Source organism: Heptranchias perlo, chromosome 36 (assembly GCF_035084215.1).
Source record: "Heptranchias perlo isolate sHepPer1 chromosome 36, sHepPer1.hap1, whole genome shotgun sequence".
NCBI lineage: Eukaryota > Metazoa > Chordata > Chondrichthyes > Hexanchiformes > Hexanchidae > Heptranchias > Heptranchias perlo.
Genome location: NC_090360.1, coordinates 1,062,218 through 1,078,286, shown reverse-complemented (window position 1 = coordinate 1,078,286; position 16,069 = coordinate 1,062,218). Strand labels below are relative to the sequence as shown.

General features: G+C 46.8%; 1 protein-coding gene across 1 annotated transcript in view; it reads right to left on the bottom strand.

The window, feature by feature from the left end:
- The window catches only part of LOC137303909 (glutamate receptor ionotropic, delta-1-like), a 599,178-nt gene extending 589,468 nt beyond the window's left edge, over positions 1-9,710 (bottom strand). Inside the window, exons 1-2 of the mRNA XM_067972322.1 lie at positions 9,600-9,710; positions 4,485-4,640 (exon numbers count right to left, since the gene is read on the bottom strand). Of these exons, the coding sequence (XP_067828423.1) occupies positions 4,485-4,640; positions 9,600-9,687 (244 nt within the window). The 5' untranslated portion in view covers positions 9,688-9,710. The remainder of the gene's footprint in view (positions 1-4,484; positions 4,641-9,599) is intronic.
- Between the last annotated feature and the right edge of the window lie 6,359 nt (positions 9,711-16,069).

Here is a 16,069-nt window from a genome sequence, read left to right as displayed (position 1 = left end):
CTGCCAGGGCTGCCTCCTGAAGATATGGCAGGGATGAGCAGTTTGGAGTGGAGCAATCTGGCCTATCTGCATCTCACACCCAGCTCACAGTACCATTCAGGGTCATCGTCATAGCTTTCACTTCAGCTCACATCGAGTCAAGTTGGATGCAAAGATTGGTTGCATTCATTCCTTAATTATTGCACACATGAACAAAGAGTCAGGGAAGATGTTTCCCCTGGCTGGGGGTTCCAGAACGAGGGGTCACAGTCTCAGGATACGGGGTAGGACATTTAGGACTGAGATGAGGAGAAATTTATTCACTCAGAGGGTGGTGAACCTGTGGAATTCTCTACCACAGAAGATTGTGGAGGCCAAGTCACTGAATATATTTATGAAGGAGCTAGATAGATTTCTAGACACATAAGGCATCAAAGGGTATGGGGAAAGAACGGGAATATGGTATTGAGATAGAGGATCAGCCATGATCATTTTGAATGGCGGAGCAGGCTCAAAGGGCCAAATGGCCTACTCCTGCTCCTATTTTCTATGTTTCTATGTGATGCACTGACACATGGAAGACAATACAAAGCTGCTGTAAAAAGGTGTGCCAAATCGTTGAGAGAATTAAAGTCTCTTGGCTCCTTTAATGATCACATGCAACCTAAATTTTCAAAATCAATAAAATTCTAAGAGAAGAATCACAGAATCACAGAATCACAGAAGTTACAACATGGAAACAGGCCCTTCGGCACAACATGTCCATGTCACCCAGTTTATACCACTAAGCTAGTCCCAATTGCCTGCACTTGGCCCATATCCCTCTATACCCATCTTACCCATGTAACTGTCCAAATGCTTTTTAAAAGAAAAAATTGTACCCGCCTCTACTACTGCCTCTGGCAGCTCGTTCCAGACACTCACCACCCTTTGAGTGAAAAAATTGCCCCCTGGACCCTTTTGTATCTCTCCCCTCTCACCTTAAATCTATGCCCCCTCGTTATACACTCCCCGACCTTTGGGAAAAGATTTTGACTATCTACCTTATCTATGCCCCTCATTATTTTATAGACTTCTATAAGATCACCCCTAAACCTCCTACTCTCCAGGGAAAAAAGTCCCAGTCTGTCTAACCTCTCCCTATAAGTCAAACCATCAAGTCCCGGTAGCATCCTAGTAAATCTTTTCTGCACTCTTTCTAGTTTAATAATATCCTTTCTATAATAGGGTGACCAGAACTGTACACAGTATTAGTGTCTCCCCAAGAGATTAGTGAAAATTTATTCCCAAACCTCTTCTATAAATAAAGTACACAACAGGAACCAGTGAGAAAATTTGCACAGCTCATTAGTGGGAGAAGACAATGGTTATTTGTGAATTAAATGAGTTCCTTTGGTCAGAGGTGCCACATGGAAATGTCCATCAAGATAAATGGAGACAAACAGGCCTTGAGGTGTCACCTCAAACCACTACCACAAACTAGGGACTCTTCAATCATTATTAAATGAAGGAGAAGCCCTCAGATGTTCCTTACAATTGCTTTTAATCAAATCGACTATTATATTCTTTTAACTTCTGGTCCTACATCATTTAAAAGTGTACTTTTTAGGGTAGTTTTCCTGCAACAATTCCACCTTAGAACGTACACGGTGAAAATTGGTGATGTACTGTTGCTCACAGTAAAGTTGTGATGACCATGACAGTTGCCCTGCACCATGCTTTGCCAACGAATCCCGCCTCTTCTCACTGCAACCCCACCCCCCCATCCACCCCTTCTCCTCTCACTTGGGTCACTCTGTTTTACTCACTCTGATGAAGAAGTAAGTCACTCATTCCAATTCTTAAATTAAATAATAATAGTAAATACTTTGTAAAAATTATAATAATGGCAAATTGGTATCAAATATTACATTACCTAATTTTACCATTAATAAGCACTGTGTGGGAGCTGGATGACATAGGTGAAATTGAGGATTTGTTCAACCATGAAGAGAGTGAAAGTCCATGGATGGACCTCTCTAAACTGAAACCACAATCCTATATTCCTGCACATAATGTGTGTTAGCAAGTGGATCCCCCTGAACCGAGCAGCATTTCAAGACTTGATTCTCTCATATCTGCAAAGGATAGTTATCACCTTTGCAATGCAACAACTATCTAGGCTGACTGAGTAAAAGGGTCTGTTCCTAAAGTCTTATATTAAATATCTCTAGATATGGGCTTGTCCGTCATACAATGAAAGGGATACACTATAGTTCAAGTTTCAATTAAGATAAGACTCATATTGAAATCAACACCATCAATATCCTCTGTTGTTCAAATTTATTGGTCTGGTTTCCTCACAAACTCCACACTAATCCCATCACGTAAGGTTGGTGCTAAGGTACAGCTTCGTGTCACAGTGTATTGATGCAATTTCTGAAACAATGCAACACGTGTGCTGAGTCAGTTTAAAAAAACAATTCTCATTTCACTGTTAAGAAATAGACACAATAGGAATATAATTTGAAATTAAAGCATGATTGCAGCATAATGAGACTGAGGTATAAACCAGTAAAAGGCAAGTTCGAGACTGATGTCAGGAAGCACTTCCTCATATACAGTGATTAATCCCTGGAGTAGGCTCCGGGGCAGAGTGGTGGAGACAGAAAGTCTGGAATCACTCAAGGCCCAGTTAGGTGCTACAATGGTGGGACAGTAGGAAGGATGAGCCAGATGGGCCAAATGGCCTCTCTCTTATCTTAGAATCATAGAATCATAGAAGTTTACAACATGGAAACAGGCCCTTCGGCACAACATGTCCATGTCGCCCAGTTTATACCACTAAGCTAGTCCCAATTGCCTGCACTTGGCCCATATCCCTCTATACCCATCTTACCCATGTAACTGTCCAAATGCTTTTTAAAAGGCAAAATTGTACCCGCCTCTACTACTGCCTCTGGCAGCTCGTTCCAGACACTCACCACCCTTTGAGTGAAAAAATTGCCCCTGTGGACCCTTTTGTATCTCTCCCCTCTCACCTTAAATCTGTGCCCCCTCGTTATAGACTCCCCTACCTTTGGGAGATTAAATAAGCAATATTTTCAGGGATGGGCTGTCATATACAATCTAACCTTGGATAGATTCCTTTAGCCAATACATACAATAAATTAGGTCCAATATGGCCAGATCTTACCTGACAGTTAACTCTTCCAACTGCAACTATCCTTAAAAACACATGAAACCAATCACTATCTTAACAATGCTTGTCTCCACCCATTGCGAATCCATCTATTTTTATACAACAACTTTTTGTTACGTAGCTGCAGTCCACACTCAGCTGGTTCTGCTAACTCAGACACTACCACAACTATTTTTTCCTGAATGGCATCATGCAAATGTGCTTGTGTTATTGCAGTTACAGCACTGACACACTAAACAGCATTGCAATATTTACCAAGCAATCAGAAAATGTGTGTCGCACCAAACCCAGCAAGGTAAATGCACCCAAAATACCAAATACTAATAAACACCCATGTTACATCCATACACACGTGACAAATGTTGCATAAAAATAATCCATTTACTGAAAATCTACCATTTGTGAGAAGTGTTGGATGTAGTTGCCTTCAGTGTTCACTTCCCAGTCTCTCCACATTACCCTGGGAAGACACTGAGCAGAGCACGTGCTCCTCCCATCAACTGGATGGAGGGAGGGAGTGGGAATCCAGGGAGAACCTTCTGCCAGCTGCTCTCTAGTGCTTCCTGGTGGCTCACCTCAGAGTAGGGAATGACGGCGAGCAGGTGAAATGCCCTCTCAGCCACAGGTGTAAATAATCGTAAAGATGAAAACTACAGTTACATTAATTACGTGAAAACGGATAAAAATAAACAATAAAAGCCTTCTTCCGGGTTACTAATTTGAATTCAATGCAGCAATTTCTTGAACAAAACCAGTAGAAACAGCACAGTCTGACGTGTGCAGTAATCCAGCTGGCTCTGACGGATCTGGAACTGAAAAAAGCGTCAGATCCATTTGCACACAGTGTTTGCTGACAGAAACCTCACACGGCCCTTCCTGGTCACAAACTGTCCCCTGGGGACACTTCCTATTACAGGCCTGAAGAGCCAAGTTTGGAAATACTGTCAGCATCATTGAGTGGAAATATCTGAAGACACAAAGCAGGCAGAGCATTCGTTCTGCAATTCCCCCCAACCCCCTGCCCATCAATGAATAAACAGAACCCACTCTGTCAACCTGCTCCTTCATTCCTTATCAAACAGCGCCGACCTCCGGCAAGTGCTGGGCACCAGCGGAGACTGGCGAGTCCCCCAGCACAACAACTAAAGAGGTCGCCAGACAGATGTTTACTTGGGAATATTTTTAGATCAGTTTCAGTGGATAATGAGCAAGAGAGAGAGGTGAAAAGAATTAAAAGCTTGGAGTTGGAATTTGGCCCCGGTACATAAGGTGAGATGAGCAGTGGGTGTTCTGGGTTTAATTTTATTCGTTTTAATCCACTTACCTTCCTGCACCGTCTGAAAGGGATTATTCGCCTCAACGAATTTGATGGAATAGGTTATTTTTTCGCTTTGTAAAATTTCGTCATTGAGACTAAGATCAGAGACTGCCAGCTGGAAAACTTCATCGTCCTTTGCAGCACTCTCTTCAAAAATTGCACCTGCGAAAGAGAAGGGGAAAGAGCTAAAGAGGGAGAGTCGGCAGCTTCATATTTATTACAGCCTTTGTTCTGGGGAATTAAAGCAGCTTAAGCGGAAAATGCAGGAGTGCGAGCAATGCGTCGGGATCCCCGAGCCCTAAACAGTTATTGAGAATAATTTCAGCACCAGGGAGCTGTCCGCCCAGCGGGACTGTGCTCAACACCCTGGGGAGACAGCGTCCAATACTGGCTTCCCACCCCACCCTTGTAGACTTACAGCAAGAGAAAGAACTTGATATTTTAAAAGAAAACCATGAAATACTAACATTAACACATCAAGTGGTTAGTATGGAGATTGATGCAGTTTAATGAACATGTAAACGAATCACTCTGAATGCACTGCAGCGGCGAGATTGTTTAGAAATTAATTTATTTTAAACAGAACTTTGAGAGTGGGAGGTCCCAGGGCCCAGTGGTTTGATGACGTTACATTCAAGGTCCGCTCCCTGAGGTTTGCTGCACCAGTTTAATCTCAGTAGGAATCCCCACCTACATAAGATTAGCATTTCCGAGAAACTGTCTTGATATGAAAATATTTAAAGGACGAATAAAATAGCTACCCGTGCTTTAACTTTTGATTAAAAGAAATAAGGAAAATAATTACAGACCAGAGCAACTGGTTACAGTACAACCCTGTACAGTATAACTCGGTATTTCAGGGTCCTGTACATAGCAGAGCCCTGTATAGCAGGGTCCTGTACAGTCCAGCTCTGTATAGCAGGGTCCTGTACAGTCCAGGCTTGTATAACAGGGTCCTGTACACTCCAGCTCTGTATAGCAGAGCCCTGTTGAGCAGAGTCCAGTGCAGTCCAGACATGTATAGCAGGGTCCTGTGCAGTCCAGGCCTGTATTGCAGGGTCCTGTACATTTCAGGCCTGTATATCAGGGTCCTGCACAGTCCAGGCCAGTATAGCAGGATCCTGTACATTTCAGTCCTGTATAGTAGGGTCCTGTACATTTCAGTCCTGTATAGCAGGGTCCTGCACAGTCCAGACCACTATAGCAGGGTCCAGTACAGTCCAGGCCTGATAGCAGGGTCCAATGTGGTCCAAGCATGTATAGCAGGGTCCACTGCAGTCCAGGCATGTATAGCAGTGTCCTGTACAGTCCAGGCCTGCGTAGCAAGGTCCCGTGCAGTCCAGGCCTGTATAGCAGGGTCCAGTGCAGCCAAGGCATGTAGAGCAGGGTCCAATGCAGTCCAGGTCTGTGTAGCAGGGTCTAGTGCAGCCAAGGCATGTAGAGCAGGGTCCAGTGCAGTCCAGGCCTGTATAGCAGGGTCCAGTGTAGTCCAGGCATGTACAGCAAGGTCCAGTGCAGTCCAGGTCTGTGTAGCAGGGTCCAGTGCAGTCCAGGCCTGTATAGCAGGGTCCAGTACAGTCCAGGCATGTATAGCAGGGTCCAGTGCAGTCCAGGCCTGTATAGCAGGGTCCAGTACAGTCCAGGCCTGTATAGCAGGGTCCAGTGCAGTCCAGGCATGTATAGCAGGGTCCAGTGCAGTCCAGGCCTGTAGAGCAGGGTCCAGTGCAGTCCAGGCCTGTATAGCAGGGTCCAGTGCAGTCCAGGCATGTATAGCAGGGTCCAGTGCAGTCCAGGTCTGTGTACCAGGGTTCAGTGCAGTCCAGGCCTGTATAGCAGGGTCCAGTGGAGTCCAGGCACGTACAATACACGATGTAGAAAGGCGCCAGAATTGTAACTTCGGACTAGAGATGTGGCAAAACGTGCAATTAGTGCAACAAAAAATGTATTAAGGGATTTAATTCCACAACTAACAGCCAGAGATGGAGTTATGTGTTTGTACATTATTTGACTCTCGGAAATCTTCATTCATGGGCCTGCAAACGGAAGCTGGGGCAGGGTCCCTGAACCGGAGGCCGCTCGGTGCACACGGTGCGCGGATTCCGGGAATCAGTCAGCATTCACTGACAAGTAAAACATCATTATATTCTCAGCGCTGTACATCCTCGCTGTGTCTGATCGCTGGTGAACGACTTGTCACTGTTAATATTTAAGGAACGACAATTTTTAGTGTAAAACTGCCGAGACATAATGAAATGTTTTATTGCCATCCCTTCTCTTTGTTCGAGGTGAGCCGTTCGGTCCTGTCTCCATTCAGACGGCGGTTGGATAAAATGGGGAATTCAAGGCACAGACAAGGGAAATCCAACAGCCTGAGCTCTACATCCGCCTGTCTGCAGCCTGCCAGGATGCGCCGCGCTCCCCATCCAAAGCCCAAACTGCTCACAGTGTACAGGTGCCTAATCCATTCCGAGCTAGAGCCCTAAACCAGGCACTGCAAGGCGTAGGGGAGTGCAACATTAAATCCAGTTGTTTGATGTACTAGTCGTCATTATATATTGCCCATCTCCCCAAGTCTATGTCTGACAGGATATCCCACCCTTCCGTCTCCCCAAGTCTATGTCTGACAGGATATCCCACCCTCCCGCCTCCCCAAGTCTATGTCTGACAGGATATCCCACCCTTCCGTCTCCCCAAGTCTATGTCTGACAGGATATCCCACCCTCCCGCCTCCCCAAGTCTATGTCTGACAGGATATCCCACCCTCCCGCCTCCCCAAGTCTATGTCTGACAGGATATCCCACCCTCCCGCCTCCCCAAGTCTATGTCTGACAGGATATCCCACCCTTCCGTCTCCCCAAGTCTATGTCTGACAGGATATCCCACCCTCCCGCCTCCCCAAGTCTATGTCTGACAGGATATCCCACCCTCCCGCCTCCCCAAGTCTATGTCTGACAGGATATCCCACCCTTCCGTCTCCCCAAGTCTGTGTCTGACAGGATATCCCACCCTCCCACCTCCCCAAGGGCCGCTGAAAGTGGGCAGGACTGAGTCTGGTTCCTTTATAAATGTTATCCCGTGAGCTGCTTGGTTTCACGCTCTCTAAATCAGCACAATCACACTGTAAATCACCGGGCTCAGGGCTGCATGCTACAGGTCGATTCACCAATCTTTGGCAGAGCCGATCTGGAGACTCCTGCTTTTTTACTCTCCATGAGGAAAGAATAGGTTGTGGACCAACAGTTGCATGACGGGGCGAAGGGCCGCGAACCCTACAAGGATGGAGAGGAATTCTACTGCGGCGGAAGGGAGATTAGGCCAAGGGGAATAGAGCAGGGTAGAAGGATTGGGTCATGGGGGATGTCGCGGGTAGAGGGATTGGGTCATGGGGGAATGAGGCGGGTAGAGGGACTGGGTCATGGGGGAATGAGGCAGGTAGAGGGATTGGGCCAAGGGGGAATAGAGCAGGGTAGAGGGACTGGGCCAAGGGGGAATGAGGCGGGTAGAGGGATTGGGTCATGGGGGAATGAGGCAGGTAGAGGGATTGGGTCATGGGGGAATGAGGCAGGTAGAGGGATTGGGTCATGGGGGAATGAGGCAGGTAGAGGGATTGGGTCATGGGGGAATGAGGCAGGTAGAGGGATTGGGTCATGGGGGAATGAGGCGGGTAAAGGGATTGGGTCATGGGGGAATGAGGCAGGTAGAGGGATTGGGTCATGGGGGAATGAGGCGGGTAGAGGGACTGGGTCATGGGGGAATGAGGCGGGTAGAGGGATTGGGCCAAGGGGGAATAGAGCAGGGTAGAGGGACTGGGCCAAGGGGGAATGAGGCGGGTAGAGGGATTGGGTCATGGGGGAATGAGGCAGGTAGAGGGATTGGGTCATGGGGGAATGAGGCAGGTAGAGGGATTGGGTCATGGGGGAATGAGGCAGGTAGAGGGATTGGGTCATGGGGGAATGAGGCAGGTAGAGGGATTGGGTCATGGGGGAATGAGGCAGGTAGAGGGATTGGGTCATGGGGGAATGAGGCGGGTAGAGGGATTGGGTCATGGGGGAATGAGGCAGGTAGAGGGATTGGGTCATGGGGGAATGAGGCAGGTAGAGGGATTGGGTCATGGGGGAATGAGGCAGGTAGAGGGATTGGGTCATGGGGGAATGAGGCGGGTAGAGGGATTGGTTCAAGGGGGAATGAGGCGGGTAGAGGGATTGGGTCATGGGGGGATGGGCCTGGGGAAGAGGGATTGGGTCAAGGGGGAATGAGGCGGGTAGAGGGATTGGATCATGGGGGGATGGGCCTGGGGAAGAGGGATTGGATCATGGGGGGATGGGCCTGGGGAAGAGGGATTGGATCATGGGGGGATGGGCCTGGGGAAGAGGGATTGGGTCATGGGGGGATGGGCCTGGGGAAGAGGGATTGGGTCATGGGGGGATGGGCCTGGGGAAGAGGGATTGGGTCATGGGGGGATGGGCCTGGGGAAGAGGGATTGGGTCATGGGGGGATGGGCCTGGGGAAGAGGGATTGGGTCATGGGGGGATGGGCCTGGGGAAGAGGGATTGGGTCATGGGGGGATGGGCCTGGGGAAGAGGGATTGGGTCATGGGGGGATGGGCCTGGGGAAGAGGGATTGGGCCGGGGATCAGCTCAAACTTTTATGTTGTGATTCCACGGAGACCAGTCCCCACCCGCCGCTGTCTCAACACTCCTTCCATGTCCGAGCCGTCACTGCGGTTCAATTAGACACAGATTTGAACCAAGGAGACGGGAGGGTGTTGGGGGGGGTGGGGGCAGAAAGTTTGTTGGGTTTTTATCTTCGATTCCGGGGGACGCTCCTCCGATTCGCGGGCAGAAGCGGCCGGCTACATTCCAGCACTTGCCGCCGGGGTGCAGGGCTCGTTGCCCCGCTCCCATCCCGCTGCGGCTCATTCCCTGAAGGTTGAGCTGGGATCCGAGATCTTTCCCGTTCAGACCGAGCCTGGCCGGGCGGTCCTCGCCCGGCGGTCCCTGGCCGGAGGTGGGGATGGAGCCGCTGCTTTTTCCTCCCTTTCTTACCCCCACTCCTCTCACCATCACAACCCATCAATTCATTCAAAACATAGACATCCCTTCCCTTTCGGCGGGTTCTTACCGATGTGGATGATGGAGTCTGCTCGCACTAAATCGCTGCCAAAAATCCAAGACAAGACGGCTAAGAAGCAGAGTGGTAGAACTTCCATTTTTTCCTTTGCGCATCAGCCGGCTCCGGTTTTGCTGGACAGCCGGCTCCGGGCAACTCCTTCACCTCCCCCCCCCCCCCACCCCCAGACACAGACACACACACAGACACACACAATACGACTGCGATCATTAATAACCCGAACAAAACAGGCTGGGGGAGAGGATGGCAAGAAGAAAACCCAAAGAGCGCGGAGCCAGCGCTCCCTGCCACAACCTCACAGACATAACATCCAAATTGCGGAGGTGTCCCTACGCCACGTGATTGCAGAGTATGTGTGTCTATATTCAGCTGAACAGAGAGATGGAGACAGATTAAAGAGAAAGAGCAAGGCAGAGATTGGAGCAGAGAGAGTGAGAGAGAGAAAGGAAAGAGAAGAGGGCGAAAGAGTAAAAGAGAAAGTGAAAGTGGGATAGACAATGAAGAGAGATGAGAGAGAGAGAGGGGGGAGAGAGAGGGGGGGGAGAGAGAAGCTTTTGACCTGCCAGATGTGGGGATTACAGTGATTGGGAATCCAGCAGATTCAGTTCATGTCAAATTTCTCCGGGAAACCTGCGAGCTTCTAATGTAAGGAACCCGAAGGCTTTCTTCCCCAGTTATCTCCCGGGAGGTCGGGTCTGGGTTCACAATGAAGGGACTTCAAGTGTTAACGGCGGAGCATAAAAGATCGATGGCGAATGGCCGGCGGGAGTTGGGATCATTCTCCTTCCCTTTGTATTTTAAACCTGTGGCACATCGTTTCTGTCGGAAGGATTGTGGAGCGGCTGATGGTTTCGGAAGTTTGATTTACAGAAGAAAATATTTGAGAAAAGAGTGATGGGCGCAGGGGGGATCTGGAAACGCAGCTGTCAGGTCGCTGCTGAAATGGATTAGATCCGTGTTTCACACTGAAATCTCTTGCTGCATAAATAAGGTGTGAATGAGCGTGAGAGGGAGAGTGTGTTCCTGGATCTCTGTGTGTGTCTTTATGTGTACGTGGCTGTATCTATGTGAGTGTGTTTGTGTGTGTTTGTATGAGTGTGAATGGGTGAGTGTGTTCGTGTGTGTGTTTGGGTGAGTGTGTTTGTGTGTGTTTGTGTAAGTATGTTTGTGTGTGTTTGGGTAAGTGTGTTTGTGAGTGTGTTTGTGAGTGTGTTTGGGTAAGTGTGTTTGTGTGTGTGTTTGTGAGTGTGTTTGGGTAAGTGTGTTTGTGTGTGTGTTTGTGAGTGTGTTTGGGTAAGTGTGTTTGTGAGTGTGTTTGGGTAAGTGTGTTTGTGTGTGTTTGGGTAAGTGTGTTTGTGTGTGTGTTTGTGAGTGTGTTTGGGTAAGTGTGTTTGTGAGTGTGTTTGGGTAAGTGTGTTTGTGTGTGTTTGGGTAAGTGTGTTTGTGTGTGTGTTTGTGAGTGTGTTTGGGTAAGTGTGTTTGTGTGAGTGTGTTTGGGTAAGTGTGTTTGTGTGTGTGTTTGGGTAAGTGTGTTTGTGTGTGTTTGGGTAAGTGTGTTTGTGTGTGTTTGGGTAAGTGTGTTTGTGTGTGTGTTTGTGAGTGTTTGGGTGAGTGTGTTTGTGTTTGTGTGAGTGTGTTTGGGTGAGTGTATGTCTGTGAGAGAGTGTTTGTATTTGTGTGTGTGAGTGACAGAGAAGGCCGTTTGCGAATGCTTGTGACATCTGTACAGCACCAAGATCACAGGTTTTTAAAATGTACTTTCAACATTCGAAGTGTTTAAGAGCTGGGTGTCCGGGTATCGGGGTGTCCGGGTATCAGGGTGTCTGATAGGGCAGAAGGTGTGAGGCACAAAATCTGGGAGGAAAGTCTTGCAGTCAGATTTTCATTGAGTTTGAGGAATTTTCAGTAAATGAAAGGTTTATAAATATAATTTAATAACCAGTTGGTGGCTGACCGATACAGGGTTTGAAGGATTGACGTGAGTCAGACATCATTTATCTAAAGTTTATCTGCCGGTTTGCGCATAATCTATTGTAAAGTGTCATGGAAATTTCAGGGTTAATAATCTTTGAAATTCCTTGGGGATGGGGGTAGTGCAGCGTCTGCGGATAAGGGGGAGGACAGGGGGCATACTCCGGAGACCACCGCTCTGCTACCTCTTGCTGATTTTTAAAATTCTGCTCTTCCGGTTAAAGATTTGAGAATTATTTGAAGCTTCAGCTGGAAAGATCAAAGAAAATAAATGAACACGGGTAAATAAACGGGAGTGGGAAGAAACAGGTCCTGCGCTTGGCAGTTGTGCCCAAGTGTTGGAGAATTGGGTGTCACTGGGTGGGCAGGAAAAGCCTGGTGTCGAGGGAATTTCTGAGATTTTCCGGCGGACCGTGGTTAAAGAATTACGTCAGAAAGAAATCGAGAAGATGCTTTGGGAAGAAAAGACTACGAGGGGAGTGGCGGGCTGTATGGGATTTAGGGGCTGGAAATATTTGCGACAGACATCTCGACCAGAGAACAGGCCATCCCGCCTAGTGACTGGGACCCGACAATCATTCCTACAGACTGCAGCTTCAGGGCTTGAGTTCGCACATGAAAGGTTTCAATATGGTCCAGATTTGAAGATCACGGTCCTTCTGCATTGTACATTGTGCGAATTAGATAGTGAAAGACCACAACAGGGCTAGAGCTATGAACTGCTGGAGTGACTCGATCATAAGGATAAGGACTGGAATTGGCTGTCAATGGATCTAAGAATCAAACAGTCGAGAAAGATATACAACTGGGAAGAGAATCAAGAGCTGGAACATCCCTGACCAGTGGGACTATCATTGAAGAAAACAATCTGTCCAACATGACCAACATCTCCCAATCATTCCAGGAATCGGGAAACCTGCCCACCGCATCAGTGTGGAGCAGATAGCGTGTTTAACTGTTTGAAGAAAGGGATTGGTCCAATGATGGAGCAAATCAGGACATCTTTTAAAAGTGCACATCAGAGTCCTAGAGGAAAGGAAAGATTGGCAGTTGGACAACTGTTCAGTTCTGGTGATGGGTCAGCCAGTTTAGCCAATGAGAAGTTGAGGCAGAGGTACTTGGCAGGCCAAGGTTGGATTTGTCTGTGGTGAGTTTGCTGCTCTCAATTTGGAATGCTTCAAAAAGCCTCAGTCATATGGAAATCAACCAGAGTTCCTGCTCCTGAATGATCCCTGCTGGAAGTGGCAGGTGAGGAAAGGATTGGACTTCACTCTGATTGTCTTTCCCACTCCCTCAAATAATTTAACACATTCATCGTCAATGATCATACCTGAATGGTGGCTACTTGGAAGAGATACCAGGCAGCATCTGTGGACCCCCAGCCAGCCTAGCAGGAAGTCAACAGTCCTCAGGAGAAGGGAAGGGAAAGTGAGGGAAAATATTTATTTTCTATCTAATTTCTTTCCCCTTTTTAGTTTTTTCCACTTTTGTTTCATTCATCCCTGTCTCTCCTTTAGTTTAAGCAAGTTTCTGCTCTACGCTACTGCTTCATACTGACACTAAAGTGGCAGTGTAAATCAGGAGTCAGGACATGACTCCTGTGCAAAACAGAGTGAGACTCCTTTAGATTTTATGCTGCATGGAGTATAAATCCAGTGTAGTGTCAAATCTGGTTTGCAACGTGCTCATTGAGATCCGTTCGACTCTTTGTATATCTACCTGACCTTAATTGAGATGTTGAGTGGGCAGGGATTCTCATCTTCCCACTCTTGGAAATTTCTAATTTCTGGGAGACAGCTCTGCACATGCTTGTATGGAGCTCTCTACAAAACAGGAAAGTTAAAGTTCCAGCCAGACAGAAGTTAAGCAAAGTAAATAGGAACCCAAACTGCAGACACTGCTCTCAAACCACCAGCTGCAGTGTAAATGCACCTGAATCAAATCATTGCCTTTCTTGGTTTTTGGAAAAATATTTTCAAAGGTTTGGAAAGATAATATAATAAAATATGAGTCTGTTGATCCAAGGACTGCTCCCTAAGGATATTTATCCCCACAGATCCATCTTGACCTCTCCAAAGACTGCAATCAGGAACATTTCTAGTGAAAGCAAACTCAGGCAGCCCAGATCCTTCTGCCTCTTGCATGTTGCCGTTGCTTTCATTTGCATTGCGAGGCAGGATGATAATGCCTGTTCAACTAGAAAGAAAAATTAACTGCAGCGAATATTCTTGTAGCCCTATGCCAAATAAAAACTAGTGGAAGCTGCTCCTATGATTCTCTTTATCATCATCATGTGCTATGAGTTGGCAATGTTTCTATTGCCACTAGAATTTCAAGTGTTCTAATTGCTGCTCTATCACAGGTGTGGAGACATACTGTGCTAAAATTGTATTACGTATGCTGTGGAATCCTCAGGCATTCTACAAAGAGCCATATTAACAAACCTTCCTTCTCATAAGTCTAACAATTGAGATCTGGCTGGGCAAGAGAGACATAAGTTAAATCAGGGCCAGCAGTGAGCTATGATAAACTTCTAGCACCAGGATGTGAAAATAAATAATAGTTGTTAGCACCTCATTTCTAGGTCTGAAATTTGTAGGTTCAACTCCAGGAGTCAAGTAAGTGGCTTAGGCAGACAGTGCACTTTCGTAAATACTCCAGGAGTGAAGGAGTGCTGCATTGTTTGCAGTGTCATCTTTCAAGTTAGACATTAAACTAAAGCCCTGTCTGCCTTTTCCAGTGATTCAGATGCATGATAAAGATTCCATAACGCTCTTTGAATAGTTCTTTGTCAAACAGCAGGGAATTCCATTCATGTTCTCCTTAACTAATATCAGCAGAAACAGAATTGTTATTTGTGTGATCTTGCCATGTGCAAAATGGTTGTACGTTTGTCTGCATCGCAACAGTTATTTGTGTGAAGTGCTTTGAGATGTGATAGAGTGCTATATAAATACAAGCCTTTAATATTTCCACAGGTATGGCAGCACAAAGGAATTGATTTTCTCCTAATAAGCAAATGTTAGGTGTTTCTTTGGTGAATTGAAAACTTAGTTCACGTGTTAGAAGCAGAACACAGCAGGGCCAGCCATGGCCCTCATCAGAGGACTAAAACTTAGTCCTGAGCTACTAATCATATTGTGGCACTGCGAAGATATATCTGTAAGAATTATTTGGAATTCATTTTCTAATTAATATTTTTACAGTACTTTAGCTCAGCTCTGGAAAACCACTTGAAGCTGTATCAGTGCTATTTTGTCATTACATGGGATTTTTCCCTTGATTTTTGTAAAGCCTAATATGCATAGTTATATCATACGAAATAGAATACATGGCATGCCGATTTATTCCATTCTAGTTCCACTTACATACCCACTCTCCAGTTGTCCCTTTTCAGCCCATTCATCTAATTTTTATGTGAATTTTTTGCCAGTCAAGGTCAGGGGCGTCAGAATTGGGGAATGGAATGGGCATCCAGTGCCAGCGCCAAGTACTCATGTAAAGAAAGGGTTAGTTACAGAGTAAAGCTCCCTCCACTGTCCCATCAAACACTCTCAGGGCAGGCACAGCACGGGTTAGATACAGAGTAAAGCTCCCTCTACACTGTCCCATCAAACACTCCCAAGGCAGTTACAGCACGGGTTAGATACAGAGTAAATTTCCGTCTACACTGTCCCATCAAACACTCTTAGGACAGGTAGAAACATAGAAAATAGGAGCAGGAGTAGGCCATTCGGCCCTTTGAGCCTGCTGCGCCATTCAATATGATCATGGCCGATCCTCTATCTCAATACTATATTCCCGGTCTCTCCCCATACTCCTTGATGCCTTTTGTGTCTGGAAATCTATCTAGCTCCTTCTTAAATATATTCAGTGAATTGGCCTCCACAGTCTTCTGTGGTAGAGAATTCCACAGGTTCACCACCCTCTAAGTGAAGAAATTTCTCCTCATCTCAGTCCTAAATGTCCTACCCCGTATCCTGAGACTGTGACCCCTTGTTCTGGACCCGCCAGCCAGGGGAAATATCCTCCCTGCATCCAGTCTATCTAGCCCTGTTAGAATTTTATATATTTCAATGAGATCCCGTCTCATTCTTCCAAACTCGAGTGAATACAGGCCGAGTCGACCCATTCTCTCCTCATACGACAGTCCTGCCATCCCAGGAATCAGTCTGGTGAACCTTTACTGCATTCCCTCTATGGCAAGTATATCCTTTCTTAGGTAAGGAGACCAAAACTGCACACAATACTCCAGGTGTAGTCTCACCAAGGCGCTGTATAACTGCAGTAAGACATCCTTGCTCCTGTACTTAAATCCTCTTGCAATGAAGGCCAACATACCATTTGCCTTCCTAACTGCTTGCTGCACCTGCATGTTTACTTTCAGTCACTGGTCTACAAGGGCACCCAGGTCCCTTTGTACATCAACATTTCCCAATCTATCACCATTTAAATGATACTCTGCCTTTCTGTTTTTCCTTCCAAAGTGG